Source organism: Neopelma chrysocephalum, unplaced genomic scaffold, assembly GCF_003984885.1.
Source record: "Neopelma chrysocephalum unplaced genomic scaffold, ASM398488v2 Primary Assembly neopelma1_82, whole genome shotgun sequence".
NCBI lineage: Eukaryota > Metazoa > Chordata > Aves > Passeriformes > Pipridae > Neopelma > Neopelma chrysocephalum.
The window spans coordinates 3,796,700-3,822,233 of record NW_020897744.1 but is presented as its reverse complement, the minus strand read 5'-3'; the positions used below and the strand labels follow the sequence as shown (position 1 = coordinate 3,822,233).

The 25,534-nt window shown below is 48.5% G+C and overlaps 2 protein-coding genes and 1 long non-coding RNA gene across 3 annotated transcripts; 1 reads left to right on the top strand and 2 right to left on the bottom strand.

Moving 5' to 3' along the window:
* Positions 1–5,754: 5,754 nt before the first annotated feature.
* MDH2 (malate dehydrogenase 2) lies at positions 5,755–14,392 on the bottom strand. Its single transcript, XM_027690829.1, has 9 exons — positions 14,219–14,392; positions 12,065–12,233; positions 11,221–11,304; positions 10,143–10,252; positions 9,487–9,612; positions 8,719–8,796; positions 7,625–7,724; positions 7,053–7,204; positions 5,755–6,057 (listed from the first exon to the last, which is right to left on the bottom strand). Exons 1-9 carry the CDS (start codon positions 14,282–14,284, stop codon positions 5,926–5,928), a joined length of 1,017 nt encoding a protein of 338 aa, XP_027546630.1. The 5' UTR covers positions 14,285–14,392; the 3' UTR covers positions 5,755–5,925.
* A 52-nt stretch (positions 14,393–14,444) lies between these two features.
* On the top strand, positions 14,445–25,252 carry STYXL1 (serine/threonine/tyrosine interacting like 1). Its single transcript, XM_027690830.1, has 9 exons — positions 14,445–14,636; positions 15,551–15,612; positions 16,082–16,208; positions 16,536–16,592; positions 17,490–17,635; positions 18,977–19,122; positions 20,181–20,275; positions 22,283–22,392; positions 24,517–25,252. The coding sequence occupies exons 1-9, from the start codon at positions 14,534–14,536 to the stop codon at positions 24,646–24,648; spliced, it is 978 nt and encodes a 325-aa protein (XP_027546631.1). The 5' UTR covers positions 14,445–14,533; the 3' UTR covers positions 24,649–25,252.
* On the bottom strand, positions 18,169–19,760 carry LOC113971191. The gene is made up of 2 exons (XR_003535471.1): positions 19,665–19,760; positions 18,169–18,642 (listed from the first exon to the last, which is right to left on the bottom strand). It is a non-coding gene; the product is annotated as an uncharacterized LOC113971191 (long non-coding RNA).
* Positions 25,253–25,534: the final 282 nt, after the last annotated feature.

The following is a 25,534-nucleotide window of genomic DNA, read 5'->3' as shown; positions in this document are numbered from 1 at the left end:
GGGGGGGACACAGTGCCCAGCTGTGAATGAGGTGAAGGGCATGAGCATCCTCTATCCACAAGGATTTAACAGCCTTTTGGGGTTGTTTCCTACTGTCTGCTGTGCAAAACCTGTGTCCCACATCCGTTATCCATGGAGGGACTACATAAACAAGTGGCCACGTGTTGAATCCGTGTCTCTATTAAACTTCAGCCGAGCAGTGGGGCTGGGTCTGGGAGCTGCGATGCAGCCTCTGAAGCATCTCCAGGGCTGCTGCTGCCTCCCCCTGCTCCTGCCTTTGTGCCTGCCACGTCCCCCCGAGGTGACAGCAGATGCCACCTCCTAGGAGGTACCTCCTGCATGGTCAGGGCTATTCCTGGTTTAATGCTGGAGGGGGAAAACAGCCCGTGACAGGAAAATCCAGCATCCCCAGGGTGAGCCTGTGCCCTGTGCAGCACCATTATCCTCCCAACACCCGCAGAGTCCGCAGCGCTGAATAATGCATCAGGTCCTGAGAAACAAAGAAGATGAGGAATGCAAAAGCAGCACAGGGAGATCCTGGCATTGGGGGGGGGCAGCAGCCCCATGGGGCTCCCTTGGCTTGGCCAGGAGCCAGGGCTTTGTAGCAGGACCACATCAGGTTTTGGGCAGCAGCCTGGGAGAGCAGCAGTGGGAGATGGGAGTATAGCCCAGCCCAGGGTGAAGGATCCCAGCCAGAGAGCTGGCACGAGCAGCAAACACAGCCAGAACCACACCTGGAATGGGATGGAGAAAGGCAACAGCCATCTGGGAGGGAAAAATGGAGGAAAGCAAGAAGAAAAAGCTGCCAGGCAGACAGAGAGCTGAGGGGTGAAACTGGGAGAGCGTCATGAAGGGACGATCTGGTGGAGAACAAAAGGGGAGAGATGGAAGGAGTGGGAGAAGGGTCGGTAATTGCAAGCAAACAGACAGAGCCAGCCACGGCTGGGGGGAGAGGGGGAAAATCACCACTTGAAAGAAACCGAGGATTTGGGAAGGAGAAAAAAATAAAGGCGATAAATAATTAAAGGAGATCAAACGAGGCAGGCAGCAGAACAGGCCTAATTGCAAGGATTCGCGCTGAGGTTCGACATCTCCACCAGCCGCCTCCTGACGCAGAAGAAAGGGCGGCCAGGAACGGCGGTGCCGGGCGGGAACGTGCTGCTGGCACAGCACAGGCAGGAGCCCCTGATCAAAGCCTGGCGCTGGCTTTGGTGGTGCTCAGCAACCCTGACAAGGCAGCGGGGGGAAGGAAACACCAGAAAATGGGGGGGGCAAAGCAAAGGCACAAAGGAGAAGGGGCTGGGAGGCCCCACGATCCTGTGAGAGCCCAGGGTGCAATGGGGACAGGGTACAGGAACAGCCCCAAGTGCACCCAGGATGACCTTGGGCCGTTCGATTGGGGCCGGCAGCTGGAGGCTCCCATCGATTTGGGATTGACCTCGTGGCCACGTGGCCCTGCTCAATGCTGGGGTGGGTTTGCTGGGTCTTCTGCCTCCCCGGGGCTTCACAACCCTCCTATCCCTCAGCAGGGGCTTTCTCTTCCTCATGGATTTGTCTGGTCACACTTTGAAGCCCTGGGAAACACTCTGTACCTGTGCTGTCCTGCGGCAAGGAGACCTCCCATGTCCCAGCACATGCCTCCCTTGGCTCATCAAGGATCTGCCGCTTCCTGCTTTCCTTGAAACCTCCAGACTCAGAGGAGAAACAAGTATGGGAGGAAAGAATGAGCCTGGAAGTACCTCCAAGCAGCTGTTTACTGTCAGACCCAGCCTTGGCTTTTACAAACCCAAAGGGCAGCTCCTCCCTGAGCATCACCCAGGGTGGGAGAAGCAGAGACCTGCTGCTGTCCCAGAGCCCCCAGCTGCATCCTTCCCCATGATCAGTGCCCACAGCCTCCTTCGTGGCCCCATCCAATCTGTCCCAGAGTCCCCATGGAGCCCCTGCAGGCAGCAGGTGTCAGGGACAGGCAGAGCGGTGACAGAGCTCAGCTCCAGCGTTGTAACCTCTCCTAACAGGCAATCAAATCCCTGCCCCGGCAGGACTCCCTGCATATTAATTGCACTGCGTTATCCAGCCATCTGTTCCCGCAGCCAGGAAAAGAGCAGTCCCTTTGGTCTCCTTTATTAACAGGTTTCCCTATAAATGCAAACAAACCCTCCCGCCTCGGCGCCGCACTCCAGCTCTGCTTTGAGGCACCCGGGAGGGAAGAGGGAGCTCTCGGGCATTTCAGTAAATCAAGAGCAGGGAATGCAAAGGTGGTGATTTCACACTGCCTGTGGCCAGGCGGGAGAGCCAAGGGAGGGGGAGAGGCCTCTGCAGAGGCAAAAACTGCAGCTCAAATGGTTTCTGATCCTCCTGCCCTCACCCCGGCCCTGTGAGGGAAGGAGGAAGCTGAGCTGGCTGCAGGGGAGATCTGTCTGCGCCCCCAGTCGTGCCCACCCAACCTCGGGGTGTGTTTCCCCCTCTCCTTTCCCCATTCATTCACCATCTCCCTGGACAGAGGATGAACTGCCAGCCCCAGTAATGCAAGGCTGAACACTGGGTACCACAGTGTTGGTGGTTGCTCAGGAGGACAGAAGCAACACTTTCTGTCCTGGCACCTGCTGTGGGCCCTGCATGCTTTCAGTTTTGGAGGTGGGCTCATGAGAGAGGGTGATAGTTATCCAACATCTAAGTACCTCCAGCCTCTCCAGTTTTGCTCCTTTGCTGGAGCTGGGAAGGTAGCCAGCTTTGGCAAGGAAGAGGCTTCACTAAACTGTCTTCCTGTTGTTTCCTCTGCTTCTCCCTCTCCTAAATATCACCGAAATGCCATCGATTGTCCCCAGGGCTCAGCCATGACTGCAGCAGTTGTACCAGCCTTATCCAAAGGCAAACTGCTGTCCATGTCTCCCACCACCCACAGCACCCCTGGGGTGAGATGGGGCTCAGGGGTGGCAGGTCTGTACCCCCACACCAAAGCACCTGCCCTTAAATGGAGCCAGGAAGGGAAAACAGATTTCCCAGGAACAAGGGACACAGGTGTGCCAGCCTGCTCATCCCACCTGAAGACTCCTGGGACACTGCAGTTAACCAGGAGGAGACTCAAGCCATACTGTTTAATTTGCTTTTCTCCTTGTTCTATCCTTTCCTGCACTTAATATGCTGCTCCAGCAGTACAGGAGCAGCAGGCGGGATCGAGTGACCTGACATATGACCATCTGGAGAACCTTTATTTATTACTCTTAACACACAACTCCTCTGTATCTTGACATCTGTGTTCCAGCGCAGAGCTGGGCTGCCCAAGGAGGCGGCAGCTCTGTGCAAAGAAATGTCGCTGCACTGGAAGAGGTGCTTAGAGACCATCAAGACAAAAAGTCTGCACAGTATTCAGGGTGAAACCCAAGAGTCCTGCACGGGGCAGGTTTTCCACCTCCTCCAGCCCTGGTCACTCTCCTCCACAGGAGGTAAACACCAGAGGCTGCCGGCACAGGAGTGAGCGCCGTGACTCAGCAGGGCGGCCCTGCTGCAGCAACTTACAGGAGAGAGGATGAAGGTCGTGTGTCCTGGAGACACAGCACCAGGAAACAACTTCCAGAGCAGGCTGTACACTTATCTGGGCACACCCAGCCAAACCCTGCTCTTCCTGAGGAGGGGTATGCCCCAGACCCTTTCCTCCTCCAGGGAATCTCCTCAGAGAGAAGTGGGGGTGTGTCTCACACTTCCCTCTGCAAACCATCTTCAGTCTTCACAGTGATTAAGTTACCCACCACACAACTGCTCAGCCATGAGGACAGCACGTGTGACCAAGTGGATAACACCTACACAGACCATTTCTTCAGACAGTGTCCTTCTGGCCCCTGACTTCACTGCAGAAAGCCACAAGAAGTGTGTCTCCTTTCCCTTCCCAAACCAGAGTGGATTTCCAGGCACAGGGAATAGCTGCAACTCCACGCACGAGGCATGGGATTGGGGGAAAAAGAAACAAACCCAAAAACCAAACAGTGTGGGGACATTGTCAACATTCAGGGGATTTGAAGGAGACCCTGGAGAATTTACAAGTCAGCAAGTGCTGAGGAATAATCCTCTTCTGCCTCAGCTCCACTTACCCATGTTGTCCCCGAGTCCCTACCAGTGCAAGCGAAGCTTTCTGCTTGTCCATGCAATTCCTCCAGACTTTGCTGGATTTGGACTGCTGACACAAGAAAATATAGAATAACCTAAGCCACACGAGGAACCTCAAGTTTTGAAAGTCTCCAACGCTCAGAAATCTGCTCTATCTGCTGCATTAAAAATAGCAGGACTGGAACAATTGTGTGCTCCTGTCCTCCTGGGTGCAAGGCCAGGCTTTCCCTGCAGCTGGTTCCTTGGCAGCTTTGGATGGCAGTTCCCCTGGACCAGCTGGGCACACAGACCATGGCACACACCTCTGGCAGGTCGATACACACCATTTTTAATAAGCTGTGCTGCCTATTTTGGGTACAAAATTGCTGACAGGCCTGCAAAACCCCTACACCCCATGACCTGTGTTAAAGCAGTCTGCCATATGCTTTCCATTTATTGTTTGGAACAGTCTGTGTCATTCTCACCAGGTCTGGCCAGTCACTCCTCCTCAGTGTCCTCCAGTTCTGACATCCTCCCATGCCCCCCTCCAACATGATCTTTAATTCTTTAATCTTTAATTCTATTAATACCACCTAATAATTACTTTGTTCCAAGCCTGCTGAGTAATGACTGCCGACGCTTCAATTCCATTACTATTCCTGTAGAGAAACCAAGCTTCAACACACCAAATTTCTGCAGAGAGGACTGACAAGGACTGTGCTTGCTGTCCTCCCTGCCCACATGTTCCACAGGGCAGGGAAAGAACCAGGCACTTGATAATCAATGCATCTTCAACAGTCACAACTGTGCGATCTGGTTCAGAATGATGAACTAATTAAAATAAAAAAAATAAAACCCACTTCAGCTCAAAAGAAAGAATACAAGAAGTGGGAGGAGGAAGAAGAAAGGCAGTGACCAAAGAGCATCTACTTCCTTCTGAGAAGCTTCTGCCCCAGGTTCTCTGGTTCAACCCAACACTCCCCTCAGTTCCTCCAGAGGTGCTGGGCTTTGGCTTTTCCTTCTCCTCATCTAAATAAAGTCTGTTCAACTTAGAATTCAACCTACACAGATGAGAGCAATTCAAAGCAACAGCGTAAGCAGCGCAGAGCACGGAGGAAGAGTGAATTAATTGCTTCCTTCATTAAAGCTTACCTTCAAAGAAGTCAGCAACAGAACTCGTCATCACCATCTTCTTGCAGACATTTATTTTTATATTCACAAGAGGATGAATGTAAGAGAAATTTATGGAGATGCTAAATCAAGGCTTTTGTTCCTAACTAGAAAGAAGTCGCTCTCAGCAGTTTAATTACTGTCTTAGCGCAGGACTGACGTTTCAAACACTGTGCTCTTTCACTAACTCCTTTAAAAATCAAATTACATAACAGATTAAGGTAACACAAGGTAACAGAGGTAATGCCACCTCCTGGAAAATCACCTCTTGGATCACTGGTGCAGCCCCTTCACCCCATCTTAATCTTATCTGATCACACCTGGTTCACACAGTGGCTGTGTTGAACAAGGAGCCCAAGCCAAATTCCAGGCAGCAGCAGAGTTGGGAGCAATTAGTTCACCCACCTTACAAGGCTATTTCATCTCTATTGAAACCATTAACCTCTCAGAGACCTACGAGCCCTAACTTCAAAAGACAAAGTGCATCAGGAAAAGTCCACATGGTACACTGAAAAAATGAGGCCGTTTTATTGATGATTAGACTCTGCACTGGCAACAAGCATCAAGCTAATACAGACAGACTTCAACCAAAGCATGAGCTTTGAATCAGAAGTCATAAAGTGACATGATGCCTTAATAAATTAAGGAAGTTAATTCCTCCCCATCATCAACTCTTCACTTGAAGTTCTTTGCAAATTCCTCTCCTTTCTTAATAGAAGCCTTCAGCTCAGGCATGGCCGCAGCAACCATCTTCTCTTCAAAGGGGGAGAGCTTGCCAAGGCCTAGGTTCTTCTCAATTCCTTTTTTCTGAGGGAAAGAGGATTTAAGGATTAACCATTCATTGACCTAAAGAGTAGCTTAACAGCTTTGACTAAGTATTACCCAGCTGAGACAGAGACCCAGCCTGGACCTCTGTCATCTCTAGTCTGCCAACCCTGTGCTTCCTGGTAAGGTTCAAAACCTCTTACTATCTGTGGCAACTTCTACAGCCCTCACAAACTTCTCCTTCACTGTTCACAAGTGTGAAGCCTGAAGGAAGTCCAGCAGCTCCTTCAAGAGGAAACTGATAGCAAATGTTCCTTCCCACCTCCAGACACACCATCTGGCAAGAGAATCGCTCCCCCCGGTCTATGTCCTTTGCTTGCCACTGGCCTGCAATCTCAAACTGCTTTAGAGTGGCACTCCCGGGTTTTCAAGATGCCTACATCCAAACCCTACCCTCTTAATACCCCTCTGCTTCCATTCCCTCATCAGCCTGCACCTAACACAGCAGACACCACCTTTTGCATCCCAGCAGCCACGACAGGGCTGAAGCATCCTTGTCCTCCATCACTCCCATGGGATAAGGGTGACAAAAGGAAGACTTCTTTCAGAGTCCAGAAGAGGTTCTGAAAGCAAGCTATTAATCCTAATCCATGCTGTAGCTCCCCATGTGCCTCGATTTCTGAGGGCTTTGCTTATGGCAGGTCAGGCTGAGGAGACAGGTTTGCTGACTCTGGTTAATCATATGAAGGCCCAGAGTAAACAGGCCTGACTTGAGGCAAGCATGACCTCTTAAGCCAAGTCTGAATTTCTGGTTACTCAGTGATCTGCAGTCTAAGAGCAGATAAAAGCAGCAGCATCCTTGCCAAGCCGAGCTATGTGCCTAAATACCATACCCAAATACCCAAGACTCTTAGAAGTACACTCAGCTGCTAACTCCAGCAATACCAGGCATTCAGCTAAACTGAAATCACTGAGTAAAACCCACAAGACTCCATCAGTAGCTGCTGTTACTAAGCCTCAAGATTTAAAGTACATACTCCCAGCTGCAGAGGTGTAGAGAAGTACGGGCTCTCCGTTACGTCCGACTTAACAAAGGCACATTCGACAACCCCTTGCTTTCCACCCATTGCATCCAGCAGAGAGAACACAAATCGAGCACCAGCATAGGCCATGGACAAGGTGGCAGATCCTGTAAGAATTAAACCACTTTTAGAACAGATCACATTGAAATTTGATACCTTCTTTGGCATCAAAGGTTTCCATACGGGTATGTTTACAGAGCTCCAGTGTCATTGACTTCAAGCTCACAGTCAGTGAGCAGTTGGATAAAGCAGCAGCTCTTGGCCAGCTACATGCTATCCAGCTGACCAGATTTATAGAAGAAACAGTTTAATTTGACACAGAAGATTCTTTTTAAAGCCATATATGGTGTGGGATCAGTTAATGTTTAGTCTTACATACTGAGCTACTTCTGGTAGCAAAGCTCAGGCAGCCACGGCTAGATCCCTAATCAGCAGTTCATAAACTGTAAGTAAGATTAAACTGCAGGGGACTGCATCCATTCAGGTAGATAACAAGAATTACTTGAAAGCTCTACTCAAGAACCCACCTGCTCCTGCTTTAGCTTGGACAACCTCAGTGCCAGCTTCCTGAATTCTCGCTGTAAGCTTCTCCAGTTGATCCTGAGGAAACTCCACTTTTGGTGTGCACTAGATAGGAAAGAAAAAAACGTTACTATCCAATATCAGAACCCCTCCAGATTCAGCATAAGGCCACTCACCCACACGATGTCTTTTGTACCACTGCAGTTATTACCAATAGTTCTCAACTGGGCAAATGGGTTTAGCCCAGCTCATAATTTGTGTGACACTGACCAACTGCAGGAGTCACCAGGGCCACTGGTCACTGCAGGGCTGGAACAGGAGCCCAGCCGTGCCCACATTCCTCAAGGACAAACTGCAGCTTTGCAGCCAAACCAGGGCTTGCCATGGTTCTTCACTACTGTGGAGTCCTTTGCACTAAACAGGTGCCGTCCAAGCGTTAGGAATTTCAAAAAGTCATCTTGTAAATATTCGGGTCACTGTGGCATTATGGAAGTCAAGAGCCTTATGAAGGATCCAGTCTCCCAGCACTATTTAGAAGTTACTAAACCTTCAGACACAGCTCTGCCAGTAGCTTAAGCACAGCTGTGTCTCTCCCAATGGACTGCTTAACCAAAGCACCCTCTCAGCATGCAGCTGCTCCAAAGCTCTTATTCCTTAAGAAAATCCTTCTGTGAAGGATACTTTATTCCCCACTTAGAGCACAGCTTTTCCCCTTTTTGTTGCAGATTGCCATTGGCCATATCCCAGCCATCTCCCCACAAGGCTGCAGCCTGCTTAAGAACTGCATTTCAGTCTGGCTTAGATGCATGAAGGGAGTTTCTCCTGATGACCTGCCATTGCCACACCTCAGATCTTATATCCCTAAGTCCTTTAGAGGAAAGCTGGAACTATTTACACTATTGACACCATCCAGAGGTTAGATTTGGCTTACTGCCTTCCATCTCATCCTGCATCTCATCCCAGAAGGAAAGCAGCCATGAGAGCAGGGAAAACTGCCTCTGCTCCATCTTAGCAATGAACTGCCATCACAAAGGCACTTTACATCAACCCCAACACCCTGAGGAGTGTGCTGCCACCCAGAGCAGTCACCATGACCTACCTGAGAGATCAGAGGGATGATAGTCTTCCCAGCGTGGCCACCAATAACTGGAACAGTTACTCGAGCTGGATCTAAGCCCTAAGGGAAACATGAAACTTTCCAGCTTCTGAAGCACATGGGCAAGAAAAACAAGTGAAAACACCACACTTCACTGTCTGCCCTGGGTACATGGACATATTGATAAGTCAAAGGTTGGACTCCATGATCCTGGAGGTCTTTTCCAACCTAAATGATTCTGTGATCTATAACCCGATGCTACACAGGGCAGGAGTTTCAGAGGCAGCTCCAGGTTACTCTGATCACTTTATACAGTTACAGGACATTATTACTGCAAGTTTGGATAAACAGCAGCACAACATAAACACCACCAGGGCTATTAAGAGCAGTAACCTGTTACAGCTCCTGATACTTTGCAGAATATCCTCTAACACACAGCACAGAGTTTGACTTGCAAACACATCCAACAACTCAACCCTCTCCTCCGGTTGCACCAGGGGTTGGAAATGCCAATGGAATTAAGGAGAACACGTAGCTCACTCACAGGGCTATGAAAAGGAAAGGTCAAAGCCTCTTGAACCACGTTTTGCAAGAAACCTTATCTCCAGGCTCCTCTAGAGAATGGAGGCAGGGAATCATTGCCTTTGCCTCTGGCTCCACAGAAATCCGAGCTCCTTTGGCTCTCTGCAGTGATTTTGGAAGCATTTCTGTATAGATCTGACACCAAAGCAGGCAGTGTCCCTCCCCCAGCAGCTGTTAACCATGACCTGCCTTCAGTTCAGCCACAAAAGTGTTTGCTCTGACGATGTCCAGCGTTGTGACACCAAAGATTTTGTTGGGATTATACACACCGTGCTTCTTGAAGACTTCTGAAGTTATAGGGATGGTTGAATTTACCTACCAGCAAGAAGAGGCAAGCACTGATTAAAAGCAGTATAATAACAAAGCCAGTGCATGAACTTAAACAGGCCAACAAACAATCCGAACTACACTTCCAACTTGGAAGCAGCTGCAGCCAATTACTTTAATGCCTAAATTGAAGAGCAATTTACAGTCAGGCTGGAATAAAAGTCATTAATTTTACATAACCATTAAGACAATAAATTTGTTCATTCCCATTACAAAGGCTCCTCCCTTAGAGAGCTAAGACTTTTATCCCTAATTTTAGCTAATACACCAGCTTGTATTATAACCAGTCACACAGATTTCGAGATATTAAGCACTTTTATATCCAAGTTTCCTCTGACTTAAATATAGCCAAGAAAAATGGGTTAGTAGAACCAGGCTTTTAGAGCTTTTCTGCTAATACACTGTAGATCTTAAAGATATTGTTCAAAAAGAATTTGGATTACTCTAGTATTTTCAGTCTGGATTTTGGTTGTTTTTTTTTTTTCCTCTACATTCCAAAGCCTTCAGAAAACACTTACCGGGTTAGAAATAATACAGATCATGGCTTCTGGACAGTGCTTTGCACAGCCTGTTGTCAAAGAGGCAACGATGCTGGCATTGGTGTTGAACAGGTCATCACGAGTCATACCTGAAACACAGCCAGTGCAGTGTCCTGTTACCCACAGTCTACCCCTTCATAGGCAAGCAACCCAATCAAAAACCTGGGCAGAGACACATCAGCTCCTGGTTTCATAGATCCAGAGTAAATTCTCCAGCTGCAGTAATGAACTGGCTCCAAAGATAACTCCTCTTGCTGACAAACAGATCAGCCCTTGTCAGGAGCAACCAGCCCAGCTGTCCATTGCCAGAACACATTTCACCTAAGCTGCCTGGAGTATGCTGTGACCATACAGACCCACACCACTGATACTCAGAGCAGCCTAATTGCTCCCAGGATGAATTCTCCTCCTTCTCTTAAGTCACCTCCACAACTCCAGTTTAAATGCCAACTGCTCTGTGCAAAATATTGCTGGTTGTGTAAGTGCCACCTCCCATTTCTGTTGCAGCAGCTACTTAACTGTGAAAAATGAAGATTTAGGAAGAGCTAGGCATTAAAGTCTAGAATTTTGTTACATTCCAAAGAGGATACTGAAAAACAAAGTAGAAAAGATGTGGGTCAGAGACATTCTAGGAAGGCTTAACAGCATTTATTCAGAGATGTCCCAAGAAGTTACTGCACAACTGATGCAATACAAATAAATTATTTCTATTCTCCCGAGAAATGAAACAATGAACTGGTTTTTATTCCTCGAGCATTGCCTCAGGGCAAGAAACACAAAGGGAGATTTAGGATCACTTACATGAAAGGTCTTTGCACCTCAACCCCACGTGGGAACTCCAGAAATCAATGCTGCCCTTTTCATAAAGGACAGTCTAAGAGAGAGGCTGAATGAGCTGCCTGATACCACAAGCAGCGCTGGGTCAGGGGCATTAACAGACCACTTACACCCCAAGCCAACACCACCATAAAGCACCAGACACAGCTCTATTTGAGCAGTAGCACTGCAGAGATCCACTTCAAAGCAGCCCTGGGGCTTTCCAACAAAGAGAACATACCTGGTTTTCTAGGGACTCCCGCCGGAATAACAACAATGTCACAGCCCTTCAGACATTCTGGCAACTGCTCAGGTCCCATGAAGCCTGAAATGGAAGACACTCAGGCATTATGCTTTTGAGAGTTATTAAGTATCTGATACTTTGAAGTACAAAATTACACCCAGAGGCATCCAATTCCTTTTTTTTAATTTAGCCTTCAATTCAAACTTATGCTGAAAAGCAAAGAAACACAATTATGGATGGATCCCATTTGATGTTTTATCCTGGTTTCAAAACTTACAGAATCAGAGTGGTGAGAATCCCACATTCAATTGTTTTGAAAACTCCAGTTCCTCCTGCTACGTGTATTTACTCTCCAAAAACCTTGGCACGAGAGTCAGTGGCCCCAGAGAATTTCAGGCAGGCACATTCAAGTAAAATGTCACCTTCTGGAGGTCTTCAGGCAAAATAAAGATCAGCAGAATAAGTTTTGCTTTCATCAGAACCTGACAGTGTCCCTTCAGAAAAGAAGCATGTGGAATCCATGTGGATACCCAGGGAGTGTTAAGTCTAGTTGTAGTCAAACTTCTAAATTCAACACTCAGGCTTTGTTCAGAAATAATTTCACTGAGTGTTTCCTGCCAGATATCACAAATTCCCCTTCAATAGTGCAACCACAGGCCATTTTCATCTCCATACATGTCAATCTAATCAGCTAAATCTTAATCATGCCCTGCTCGAGGAAAAAGCTACTTAAATTGACACCAGGCTTCAGGATCGCTGTGTGAAGATTCCCCTTTGCAAGCAACGGTGCCAGAGTCACCCAAGAGGATCCCTCGGGAACACAGAGCATTCCCAGCAGTACCTTTGACCTTGGCTTTGGTCTCGATGTGGCTGAGGTCAGCTGCCACTCCTGGAGTGTGGGCAATGTCATAGAGGCTGAGCTTGCTCACCAACGGGCTGTTCTTCAGGAGCAGGGACAGCGGCTGCCCAATGCCCCCAGAGGCCCCCAGCACTGCTACCTTGGCATTGTTCTGTGGGAGACAGACAACAAACACAGGGTGATGTTCTGGCAACCACCCCAGCGGTGACCTTGGGGATTTCACCATACTTTCTTTACTTTTAGCTCTATTTCTCAATTTTTCACCGAGCACTATGCAAACTTGACAGCCTGAGCCCACAGAAAGTGATGCTCGTGAGAGCCTCCCAGGGATCCTCCAGGTTTATTGGCAGGACAAGTTGGAGGAAACTTATTTGCAACCTGAAGCTCAAAAGGGAAGCAAGTCTGGGGCAAAGGCACCCAAAGGATCACCCTTCTCCAGACAGAAATGTCTGCCTGAGACTTATACCTGCCACCCGGGTCTGACTTAGGGCAAAATCTGGTTTGTAGTTTCTCCAGACTATTAATATTGCCAGTATTAAAAAAATATGCTTTCCCATTTGGCAAATCAGTACATTTAATGGTCTGCAATAAATGTAATAACCACTGTATGTACAGGAAGAAAATGTTTAGGTCAGAAATAAATTCAACATAGGACCTGCAGCTGCCTCAAGATCAAGGTCTGAGAATATTACGTGATTAGAACTTCCAGTTTTGATCATGTGGCTGAGAATCAAGTAAAATCAACTCTTCTTGGCTGCCCTGTGAACCAATTTTACCCTCACACGTGTACTGGCAGGACGTTATTTCTCTGTGCTCCTGTTTGTAGAGTATTGCCAGATGAGAGAAAAGGGCCAGAAAAACCTTAAAGTGCAATGCTCTTCTGGAGTGATGGAGAATGAGTCTCCTGCAGAGATGCAACATGGCAATACAATTACTGCTGAAAAAGCCATTCTCTATCACAGCCTTACCAGATAAAGCCGTAATAGCTCCAAGTCCTGACATGAACACCTTAATTACTGTGCTATGACAAGAAATAATCCACCCAAGAGCTAGATCAGCCCAACCTCATCTTGGTTTTCTTGCTATTGTAACAGATGTAATTTTGCATAAAACTCTTGAAGGGGAAGCAAAGTCTGGCATGAGTCAGTGCTGTGCCCTATTTATCGCTGAGCTGATACCATGAGGCCAAAACCTCACTGCTAAAAGATACAGTTCCTATGAAAAAAACTTACACAAGCCTCTCCTGTGCAGCACATCTTTATAGCTCCAATAACCACTCTGTCGTGTCCCACTGGCACTATTAATGTCAGATAGAGGTCGGTCCCTACCCATGCAACCACAGCAGCAGTTCTCCTCTGGTTTGGGGTCAGCAAAACGGTGGATTTCAAGCACACAAAGGATTACTGCTAAACCCCAGCCACCAGCTTTAGCTCTTAAAACCTCTGGAACGCAGGGGCACGTTTGCACTAGAGGAAGGAAATGGGAAACCTGCCTATCACCCACCGCACACCACCAGAGAGAGAAGTTCATCAGGTCTGGGCTCCTCCCCGGGTTCCCCAGCCCCAGAACCCAGGAGGGTCTGGGCTCCTCCCCGGCCCCACAGTCTCTCACCGGGGAGGAACTGGGCCCAACCTGGGCTGGCAGCCCCTCACTGGGACGGACCGGAGCTTCTCCCCAGGTTCCACTCGAGCCCCGCAGCCCCTCACCGCGAGGGTCTGGGCTCCACAGCCCCTCACCGAGGAGAACCTGAGCTCCTGCCCGGCCCCCAGCCCCCTCTCTGAGCAGGGCCCGTGCTCCACCCGAGCCCCGCAACCGAGGAGGAACTGGGTCCAACCGCGGCCTTGCAGGCCCAGAACCGACGAGGAGCGGGGCTCCACCCGAGCTACACCCTCACTGGGCTGCACACCCTCACTGAAAAGGGTCTGGGCTCTCCCTGGGCTGCTCCACAGCCCCACAGCCCCTCACCGAGGAGGTCCCGGGCCGCACCCGGAGCCTCGTAGCCTCTCACCGGGGAGCACACGGGCTCCACAGCCCCGCACCGGGGAGCACCGAGGGCTCCCCCCCGGGCTCCCCCCGAGCCCCGCAGCCCCACTCTGTGGAGGCCCCGGGCCCGGCCCCGCTCCCCACCCACGTTACCTGTGCGGAGGTGGCGATGCCGCGGCGCAGGGCGGCGCTGGTGGCGGTGCTGAGGCGGGACAGCATGGCGGGAATGGTGGGAGCAGCGGGAGCGGCGGCACCGGGGCTGGCGGCGCTCGGTGACTCCAACGACCTCCACGGCCTGCGCGACCCCGCCTCTCGCGAGACTTCCCCCTCCCCTTCCCGCCGCGGGCGGCAGTCTCGCGAGATCTGGGCAGAGGTAACCTTGGAGACGGGCGGGCGTCGCTCCCCGGGCCGGGCGCAGGGAGAGGGCGGGATCGAGGTGTCGCGATAGTCGGCGACAGCCCGCCGGGGATGGCAGGGGTGGCGCTCTGTGAGCCCCGACACCTCTACAACATCATCAACCAGTGCCGGCGGTTCCCGCGGCTGGCGGAGCCCAACTACCTGTGCCTGCTGGGTGAGGCCGCGGCACAGGCCCGTCCCTGCCTGCTGCTCCTGCCTGCTGCTGTCCCTGCCTACCCCTGCCCATCCCTGCCTGCTGTTTCCTGCTCCTACCTATCCCTGTCTTTGTCCCTACCCCTGCCTGCCCCCTGCCTGCTGCTACTGTCCCTGCCTCCTGCTTATCCCTGCCCCTGCCTGCTGCTGCCCCAGGCTTTTCCTGTCCCTGCCTGCAGCCAGGCGCTGTGCTCAGCCTGGTCCTGCTCCGGCTTTCCTTATGTCCAGCTCTCCCTGCTCTGATCCATCCCATGGATACACACTCTCCCCCGCTACTTCCAGCAATTTTAGAGGTGGACAAGATCTTTCAACCATTTCACAAGGATTGCTGATAAGCATTTGCATCTTGCATAGTGCCAATACCCCCCAGAAGGGTGTCTGATATTGCAATATTATTAAATGTTTTGGTGAAGGAGTCAGCCAGTTTGGGAGTGGGGTTGAGGTCTCTCTGGTGCCCCTCTGCCCAGCTCTGGGGCAGCAGAGGCAGAGGTGCTGGGCAGAGGTCAGAGCAGGCACAGGACTGGTGCTGGGAATGCTACAGGAACACACTTGGGTCAGGACTAAGTCTGCTGGCATCACTTGGTGTTGCACACACACTCACATCCATCCTGGAGGTTGTTATAGCCACACCAGAAAGCCTCAGTTCCTAAAAAACCAAATCACAGAGTTGTCAAGGTTGGAAAGAGACTTTCAAGATCATCCAGTCCAACCATCAACCCAGCACCACCATAACCACTCCTAAATCATATCCCCAAATGCCACAGCCCCAAATCTCTCTTCTCTGGGTAATGCCAGTGCCTGAATTCCCGCTGACCAAATCACAAACAGAATTCAACCTTTACAAGCCAATTGCTCTGTCTCGGTTGGTTTTTTCAGATGCCCGTACTCAGCGTGAATTCGACGAGAGCCACATTGTTACAGCCCGCAGGATTGAACGGGTGAGGGCATTGTTTGAGTGAACCACCCCTTGATTCAGCAATTAGCAGGAAGCCAAAACTGGTTTAAAACCCCCGGGAAACGTCCCATCCTCTCCCGTGCCTGTTGCAGCCGTGCTCCGTGGCTGCCACTGGGGGGATGTATTCTGTCACAAAGCAAAGGTGGCCTCAGCAGCCCGAAGGATTGGCACATAGGGGCTGAATATCAGGAAAAATATTGCACAAGGACTCACATCTTGTAGCCTTGTCTCGCAAGGACAGTGCTGGCATCTGCCCCGCTGTGGGTGATGAAGCAATCAGAGCAGTTTGCATAATTTCTGGCCCCTAACTGGGGCTCTCAGCGTCACTCACACCCACACGGACAAACCAACACGTAGCTAGAGAGTTGTAGCTTGCAAGATGTCGGGACTGTTGATGCCACAAGAGCAGAGTGGAGCTGTGCTCCTGACAGAATCCCTCTGTGATTTTGTAGAGTCCTAGAGGGGAGTATCTGACCCCGAATGCGGAGGAGTTGGGCTATGTCAGACACTGTGTGGTGTATGACTACAACACCAGCGTTTTGAGCTGCTGTGACTATGATGAAGAGGAGAAAGAAACAGGTACGTGGGACCTGTATCAGTCAAGACCTCACTGCCAGAGAGATATTCATCCCATTCCTCATTTAATTGTATGCAACTCATTGGAAGAGATGCAAATGTTCCCAGTTTTAATTGAAAAATGATCATCCATTCTATGCCTCTGGTTTTTCACTGTGTTGTGTATGTTCTTAGGCTTCAAAAATCCAGGTTTTATTTCAAAGCATCCTGGCAGGCCTGGTTTCCATCTGTGGATGATCCCCTGAAGCTTCTTGATGCATGTGAGGAATGGGTTCTTTTTTCCCCCCCACATTTCCCTGAGACTGGGCTTGTCCAACGATTGCCTTTTAGGGAGCAGTGCTGCTTCAGGGACCGGAAACAGTGGCTCAAGTCTCGTGCATTCCCAGAGTGAGTACTTCCTTCTCTGAGGGCTAGAAAAGGCTTTCACATCATGATACTTAAAAAGATGTACCTTTAATGGGGGTGATGATTTGATGGAGTTCACCGGGAAGTGAGAAGAGCTGGAAACCTTTCCATGTCATTGTTCAGCCCTGCTTGAACCATGGAATTGTTTAGCTTTCACACATCCTTCGGCAGGGAGTTCTGCTGTGTGCAGGACTTCTGTATGTTTATTTGGCTCTTAGGAGGTTTACAAAGTCTACAATAGTTTTAGCAAAGATTTACATCACTTAACAAAGGAAAAAAACGTGGGTGTGTAAGGGGAATGAAAAAGAAGGATGTTCCTAAATGCTCGGTGATGAGGCATTAAAGGGAAGGTGTGAAGAATCCGAAGTGGGTTTCTATTGTGCTGATCTATTTCTAAAGCAGACATAGCTAGAGGGAAGCAGGATGGATCCCTTGGGAAGAGGAGCAACCATCTCACATAATTTACTTCATTGAGGAGAGTGTTTAAAACACTTGAGAAGGATTTAAGACACTTCCTTCTTTCCCCCTTTGCCTAAAGCAAACTAAAGAAAAGGGCCTCTGTAAAGCTACGATTAGTAGATTTAAATTAATAATACTTCCCTCTTGTGGGAACTTATTACAAGTATTTCCCAAAGAAAAAAGAGGAGAGAAAGAAAAAAACCCAAACACCTTTCTCTAGACCTACAGAAGAATCAAGGAGAGGAATAAAAGATCGGACAAGAGGTGAAAGCAGCACACAGGTACAGAATAAGTTGAGCTTTTAGCAAGGTTTTCTACAGAGCATTAAATTAAATGAAATGGGAATTGCTGTGGGTGTTGGGGAGGCAGATGATGGAGACACTGAACCTGCCCTGGCAAACAGCTTTTTGGTCTCCTTAGGTACTCAGGAAGGAGCTGCATTCCTACATGCCAGAAACTTTCAGGAGTTCACCCGCCACCACGTGCTCGTCCTGAAGGGAGGGTACAGGCAATTTTCAGCTTGTTTTCCTTTTCTGAGGACTCAGAAGACACTGTGGATGCCTCAGGTGACATGAGACTAATCTGAAAGTAGAATTAGCATTCATATTCAGCTGATGATGGCTGATGAATTCAAGTTAAATGGCGTTGCAAATGTAGTATCACAGTAATTTCAAGCAAAGGAATTAAATGTCATCTCAATTGCTGTGCTTGCCCTGAGTCTCACCACTGATTCTTTTGCAGCCACACTTTTTCCTCTTCCATTGTGTGAAAGAAAGCTCGTGGAAATAACCTGGGAATGTTTCCCTGATAACCCCGAAACTGGCCTGGGGAGAGTACAGATAACTGAACAAACACTAGCAAATGATGAAAAGAAGCAGGGTCCTCTCTCACACGTGGTTATCTGGGATAGTACACAGCAAATGTTTTCAGACAGAAGTGCAATTCCTACCAAGCACTATGTTCCATGTGTTTTCATCGGGAAGGATCACAAAGCAAGTGCTGGTGCATTCTCTCAATAGGCCCAGAAAGAAAACAGCAGTCCACTCAAACACTGGTATCCTAATATTTGGTTTCACCTACAAACATCGATCTATTTAGCTCATGAGAAACAATCACCCTTTATTTCACACCTAGGACAGGACCTGAGGCAGGGCAGGCTAAGAAGGTGCTGGTCAGCAGAAAGCATCTCATTGCAACGTGTCCTTTGTTCCCTCCTGGTTCACAGGAAACAGCCCATGACACTGTGCTGACCTGTGGGATGCTACAGCACAGGAGGCAAAATCGATTCACTTTGTGCTGCTTTGTGAAGGGCAACACATTGCTGAGCTCCCCCATCGGATTCACACGGACACAGAGTACCTCCCTGCCTCTCAGTTTAAGCTGTTCACTGTTGGTTTAGGCTGCTGCTTTGTGCTGCTGCAGCAATAGCAGAGTATCCATCAAGATGTCGAGGCTTCTTGTGTGTTTTCATTCTCAGCCTCCACGCTGCAGGCACCGGAAGCAGCTGCAGAGTTGTGCTCTGCCACTACAGGGCACCTGCAGCTCTGCAGGTGGCAGATGATTTCATTTAGCCCTTCAAACAGTAACCAGGGAGAACATCAAATGGATCTGTTATGCTGCAGTCCCTGCAGACAATGGGAAGGATATATTCCACCTCCTGTTTAGTCAGGGTTCGTTTCAAGTAACACTGCGATGACAGTGATGCTGTTAATTATTCTCAGTAAATCTACTAAAGACTTCAATATACAGAAAGTCCAGGTGATTGAATGAATCATTACACTAAATTGTGTCATGGGCTGTTGACTAAGTGCTTGTTCAATTCTTCACATGACTTATGTTTAAGAACTTAGCAAGCTAATGGGAGCAAAGACCCTCTCTAACCTGAGCCTATGGTTTCTTTCCGGCAGGAACTAGACAACTTCCAGCCATACCCTGTAGAAATACTGCCTTTAAAGTTATATATGGGCAATTTCAAGCAGGCCTGTGACCAAAAAATTCAGAAAGATCTGAGGATCAAAGCACTAGTCAATGTCTCTGAACAGCCTGGAACACTGTAAGTTAAACAGTTCAAGGTTTACCCTCACCAATGTCTGTGATGTGAATAAATGAGGTGGCACAGAGTCTGTTCACAGAGCAGTCAGTGCCTGTGAACTTCCAAGGAAACCTCTGTTGTTCGCTGCAGATTCCAGTGCCATTTCATGCTCATTTTTCCAATCTCTACCCCAGAGCAGCAACACAGTCCTGCAGCCCTTGACCATGCCATGGGTGGGTTGGGTGAGAGGAGTGGGAAACACAAGGCATTTCGAGTCTATCATATACTACCATTCTCCAAGGAAAAACCTATATCTCTGAATAGCTTTCAGAGCAAAATCTTGCAAACACATCAGTGTAAAAGCTAAATCACCCATGTGTCACATTGCTGGTCTTCCTTCCTTCCTACTCTGTCCATGACCAGTCTGCAGGTTGTGCTGGAAATGCCATTTCACACAGTGAAAAATCCAGTGGCATTTCTCAAGGAGGTGACCCAAACAACGTCAGCAACAAATCCAATTACCCATCACCCAGGACACGTGTACCAGCAGACATTTCTCACACCTTTGGCTCTGGAGGAAGGTCTCTGCACTGTGGGTAATATTCCCATGCCCTCTGCGTGATGTGCTTTCACATTTTGGAAATTCCTCACCAGTGTTTTGCTCTATGAGTTCTTCGAGTTGAGTTCTCTGAGCTTTTGGAAGGGGGAGATGCTGTCATAGAGAATGACATCAAGTGACATGGGGGGGCTCTGTTCACAAAACAGCCAACACACACGTGCTGTGAAGGCACGTTGGCTTTTAGTTCATCTGTTTGCATTTATCTCTCAGATAAAGGAAGCTGTAGGTTAAGGCAGTGATGCTGATACCACGTAGAGTGGAAAATCAGTAATTAAACTGGATCTGTGTTACAAACATCTCGGTGTCTCACCATAACAAATCCCTTATCATAATGTTAATGATGATGATGATGAAAAACTTACATGTGTAACAGCAAACAAAATTATCACCTTGCCTCCAACAAACACATCTTGTCAAAACTGCTTCCCTGGTCCATGTGGTCTGTGTGCTCTCTTTCCAGGTTTGCAGAAGATGGTGAATCCCTCCACATACCTGTTCCAGATTCACTTGAAGCAGATCTTTTTTCTTTCTTTCCCATCATTTCTCATTTCATAGGTGAGTTGATCCTGATCTGGAATTCCTGAGACCTTGCTCACTCGAGGATATTAGATGGGAGTGACAGCAATTCACTCCAACAGGAAGCTCAGGCAGCAGGGTCGTAATCATTCACGATCAGCACACTCCCAAGCAAGCCCACACCCTGATGGATGGTGGACCTGCCTCACTATCCAGCCTGTTGGCCAGAGAGGAGATTTTACAGGGCATCTGAATCTGATGTTCCTGCTCACTGTAAAGAACATCTCACTCTGGTAACAGGCAGCTTTCCGCCTGACCTGAAAAGGCTTTGCTGTAAAGTGTGCACCAGAGCTCCATAGGATTCCCTCTTAGTCCTTTGCAACAACCCTTTGACTCTTACCAGCCCAAATCTTCAACCATCACAGCTTTATTTGAACCAGAGTGTGACCCACATTAGGGAACTTTCCACAAGGTGCTGCTAATCTTTAAGATTTGCAGTGCAAACCCACCGTAGAGCCTGAGAAGACTTTCAGGTTGGGTGGCATCAACCTGCCTTTGGCTGATTACATCAGATAGGGCATGAAAAAACACACTCTCCAGCTCAGTGCCTGCAGCTGCACAGCAGACACGGCTCCTGCAGCTCCATCCTGTGATGCTGTCAAACCCTGTCGTTATCTTTTATCACACTTATCAAATAACACCTGCCACAGAGCAGGGCCCTGCTGAGCGGAGTCTTGTTCAGAAGCAAAAGACCACCCTGTCCCCACAGACCTTATAATCCAAGTACAATATCAGAAATGACAACTGGATGCAAAGGAACAAGGAAACAACATTTGAGGATATAATTTTGTAGTCCTGAACTGGATTTGATGATTTGCATGTGCCCAAATGCTGAAATTCACTTGCTTGCCTTTCGTTGTACCCCATGTTTTTTCCCAGTAGTGTTTCAGAAGACAGTTTCTTTCTCCCATCAGTTTGTGCAAGTTTCCAAGGCAGACTACAAGAGTTTATTATCTTTAGCTCTTGTGAAAGTATTACACTGTTTACTTGATAGTGGAACTGTTTACTTGGCCCTCGAGAGCAGAATATTCAAATTGTAACAGTTATGGGTGAACACCAGACCAAAGCTCTCCACCTACTCTGAGAGGAGTGTGGATATTCTCATGCCAGGTGTATGTTGGAGTGAGGCAACTTCTACTCAGGTTCTTAGAACAGAAATAGTATCTCATTATAGAAATAAGTTAGAAAATGCTGTTATGGTGCTTGAAAAAAAAAAGCAAGCAGAACCAACAGAACATCTCAGCAACAGTAAAAGGCTTTGCCCTATGAATTCTATTGTTCATTTGCTAATATTCTAAAAACATCATGCTGTCTAGAGAGAGAGAGAGAAAGGATTAATTAAATATGCAACCTTCTTGGCACAGGCAGCAGAGTTAATGTGGTTAGGAGCCACTGACAACATCCTGTGGTAGCAAATGGGTTTGCTGATCTTTGCAATTTTCACCACAAAGTATCCATCATAAAAACATCATAAAACCAGTGCCCCAGCTGGCATGTACATGCTTCCTGCTGGTGATGTCCATGGGGAGAGGGAAGGGATTTAGAGTCTCAGTCCCCTCCAGTTTGGGAGCTGATTGCTCCAGCCTGCATGGAGAGCAGGCAGTTCATCAGAAATTTCAATACCTTTAAGCCTTTCTGGGAAGAGTTTGAGCAGGTGATGTGAGTGATGCTGACCACAGCTGATGAATCGTGGTAGACCACATTTCTTCAGTTCCCCGATGTAAAGGTGACACTGATGTGCAATGAAGCATTGACTGGTTATTGTCACTGGTCCTGGTCTTCAAAGCCACATTTTAACCAAGTGGATTTCTCAGAAAGGCAAATGCTTACAGAAATGGGAGCTGGCAGTGCCCATCTGCTGCTGTCAGGGTTCCTAAGGGCTCCTGTCGCTCAGCCTGTCAGCTGTCACCGAATTAGTGCTTGGCTCTACCTTTGGAAGCTTGATTTCCCAGATCATTAATTTGTGATTGGCGTTTCTTTACTCAGATGCTCAGATGGATGGCGGAGCAGTGCTGGTGTTCTCCAGCCTGGGGATAAGCCGGAGCAGCACAGCCATCCTGGCCTATCTCATGCATTCCTGCCGGCTTTCCCTGAAGGTATGTCACTGTCACAGTTCCCACGGAGACTGGCTGGGTCTGCACTTGATTTCTCTTTCTGAAGCCTCATCACTGCAGCAGTAGTACATTCACTGTCTGTGATTTCATGCAGAATATCCACGTGATAATGTAACTGATTATATGATCAGAGATTGCATCTTCTTTATACCATTAAGGAGTTGGCTTAAGTGTGATTTTGGGTCTGTGAGTTCTTACCCTGGCACCTGTGATATCCTTGCATTTCCCTACTTAACTACAGGGCTATAAAACTAAAGCTGTGGTTAGAGAACATGGTATTTCTCTCCTGGATCTGAGAAAGAGAGTGGAAGCTACTGCAGGTAATCCCACCTCTTAATTCCATGGTGTTACAGGGAAGTTCAGAAACCAGTGTTTGCAGGGCTCTGATTTACCACTGACTTCAGCATCAGCGCTGACCCCTTCTGAAACCCCATTTTATTTCTCCAGAAGCAATCCCCTCCCACAGATACTGCTGTAGAGAAAGCTGGAATGGGATAATACTCACTCAGGAGAGATGTATAGGTTAGATGGCCAGTACATGCTGTTCCATAGCTCTGAATAATGTAAGAAATGGATGAAGGATGGCTGAGAATGGCCTGGCTGTGCAAGAGCCTGGTGGCCTCTCCCCTGGTGCCCTTTCTCCCTTTCCATACAACACATGAGTATTGTGCTGCCCTAAGCACTATCTCATGGTACCTGCTAACACAGAGCAAATGAGTTCCCATGGGAACTGAACAGCATCTCCTTATCCTTGTGTAGAAAGTCTCCTCTGGGAGCTTGAATGGATTGATCCAAACTTCACTTAAGCTGGGCCTGTATCTAATCATTTTATTGATTTTGTGCAAACATTTGCAACGTAAGAGGAAATCTCTTTCCGTGGCTGTGTGCCAGTGGGTAATTAGAGGCTGAGGGTGCCAGCAGGGCTGCAGACATGGCTCAGTCCCTGCACTAACATGGGTGTAATTGCTCCTGCACGCTGATAACCAGCCACTTGCACACTGAATTTCAGACCGGGCTTGCATGGCAGTGCAAAAGTCAAAGGCTGATCCTTGCCATTCCTCTCAGTTGGCACTTTTACTAAGTGCCCCCCCCCCAAAAAAAAGAAGAAAAGGTTGACAGGGCAGTGCTTGCCCACTGTTGGCTGGGCAAAGCTTTCCTGGGGGGATTACCCTGGCAGGCAAGTTTGTTTCTTGCAGACAAAAGCAGTGCAACAGATTCCCGTGTGATTCTCCAGCCAATCCAGGCAAAGATCTTTGAAAGCTTCCAAAAGCAAGGCAGATTTGGGATGTGTGGCCCCTTATTCTGTTAGTAATCAATATGTGAGTAGATCTGTTGAGTCCAGGGAAACTGGAGACACCCACACTGTGGTCCCAGAGGAGTAAATATTGGAAGATCAGCCTCAGAGCCTGCAGAATCACAGAGATTAGCAAAACAAACCAATGGAGCACTATCTGCTGACCTTTGGTCTCATTACACTTAAGCAACCCTCCAAGTGCAGGGGGCAAACTCTTTTAGAAGCAGGAAGATGAGCACTGCTGGGAAAACACAGGGATGCAGCTGAAGTAATGCACAGCAATGCTGGTGGATCTGCCCTGTGTGTGTCAGAGTCCCTGGGTGATTACTTGGAACTGATAAATAGTTAAGATGTCTGTAAATAATGCAGTGGGATAACTGCAGGGTCATAGCTGCTTCTGCCACATCAGGTCACACCAATCCAAAACCATGATAACCTTTGTTGCTTACCTGTGAATGGCTGATACTTTGCTGCTTCGTTCATCATCTGTGGAAGGAACAGCATTTTAGGGTGGAAAATCCAGGCCTGGATTTCTCCATTGGTGTAAAATAAAATAATGCAGGATACCTGCCAGGTAATGAAAGCAGCCTGAGCTGTCCTCATATCCAGGAGAGCAGAGTATGAACAGGACAGGCTTCTCTGAAGTCCACATCTGGATCCAGCCTGTCCTGCTTTGGCAGCCAAAGTCTTGCCTGCAGGTTCTTGCTGTCCAGCACAGGGAGCAAATACAAAGCCGTGTTGTCTGCAAGTGTAGCCGTTTCATGACTTTCAGTTGAATTCCTAACACTTCTTTCCTTTTCTTCTGCTTACAGGGAGCTTGGGATTACCTCCTGAAGTGCAAACCGAGCATGAGACCCCACCGGGGCTTTGTGGAACAGCTCTCGGCCTGGGAGTGCCAAATGTACGGGACCAACATCACAGACATCTCTGAGCCAAACTACTGATAGGGAACACCCTGCAGGGAAAGGCACTCCCTTCACACCACCAAGAAAATGACTTGAACGCTGTTTGAGAAAGACTTCAGTGGAAAAGCTTTCCTCTTTAGCTCCATGTTACTTTGGGTCAACTTCTGGAGCCTCCTGGAGAACTCACCTGTGCTGTAGAAGGTGTGGCAGTTTGGGGAATGCAAGTGCTGCAGGATGAGACCCATTACAGGCTGTTTGTCTCTTTAGAAAGCAAAGGAGACTATAACCATAGTAGGGTTATCTCTGAAAAGGTTCCTTATCCATAGCCTGGAATGACAAATTTAGAGTCTGACTGTGGCCACTTCCAGCCTGGAGAGGTGACAATAGAATTTCCATGATTCAGAAGTCTCTGCAGCCTGTGAGTGCCTTCTTAGCTACCCACAAACTCACTGGTTGAATTGTTCAGAAGACCATCCTTCCCACTTGCCACCTTCTAATCCAACAACCAAACCTCTTGGCACAGCTGGTAGTTTTGAAGCCTCAATCCTGCTACACAAAACCTAAACTCGGCATCGCCCTCTCTCTTACCTCACTGTGAATTCTGCTCATTGACATCCCAAAATAAAAACATTCCAGAAAACACTCCCGGGCTTTCCTAGCACTCTGTGTTTGCCATTTACAATGGTCTGGTCCATTTAATTGCTTTCATTAAAGCACCCTAAATACTAAGGTAAAAAGCAGCGAGAGTTTCGACTTTTCATTGTTCAAAAAGCGAACTGTTTTAAATAGACGGCACCTCCATACCAGAGTACTACTCCAACCTAGTAGGAACATTCCTACGAAAGGAAGAGTCCGTGTAATGGGAATTACAGGCCGGCCTGGCCCCGCCCCCAGGCCTGGCCCCGCCCTCGGGTGGGCGTGTCCG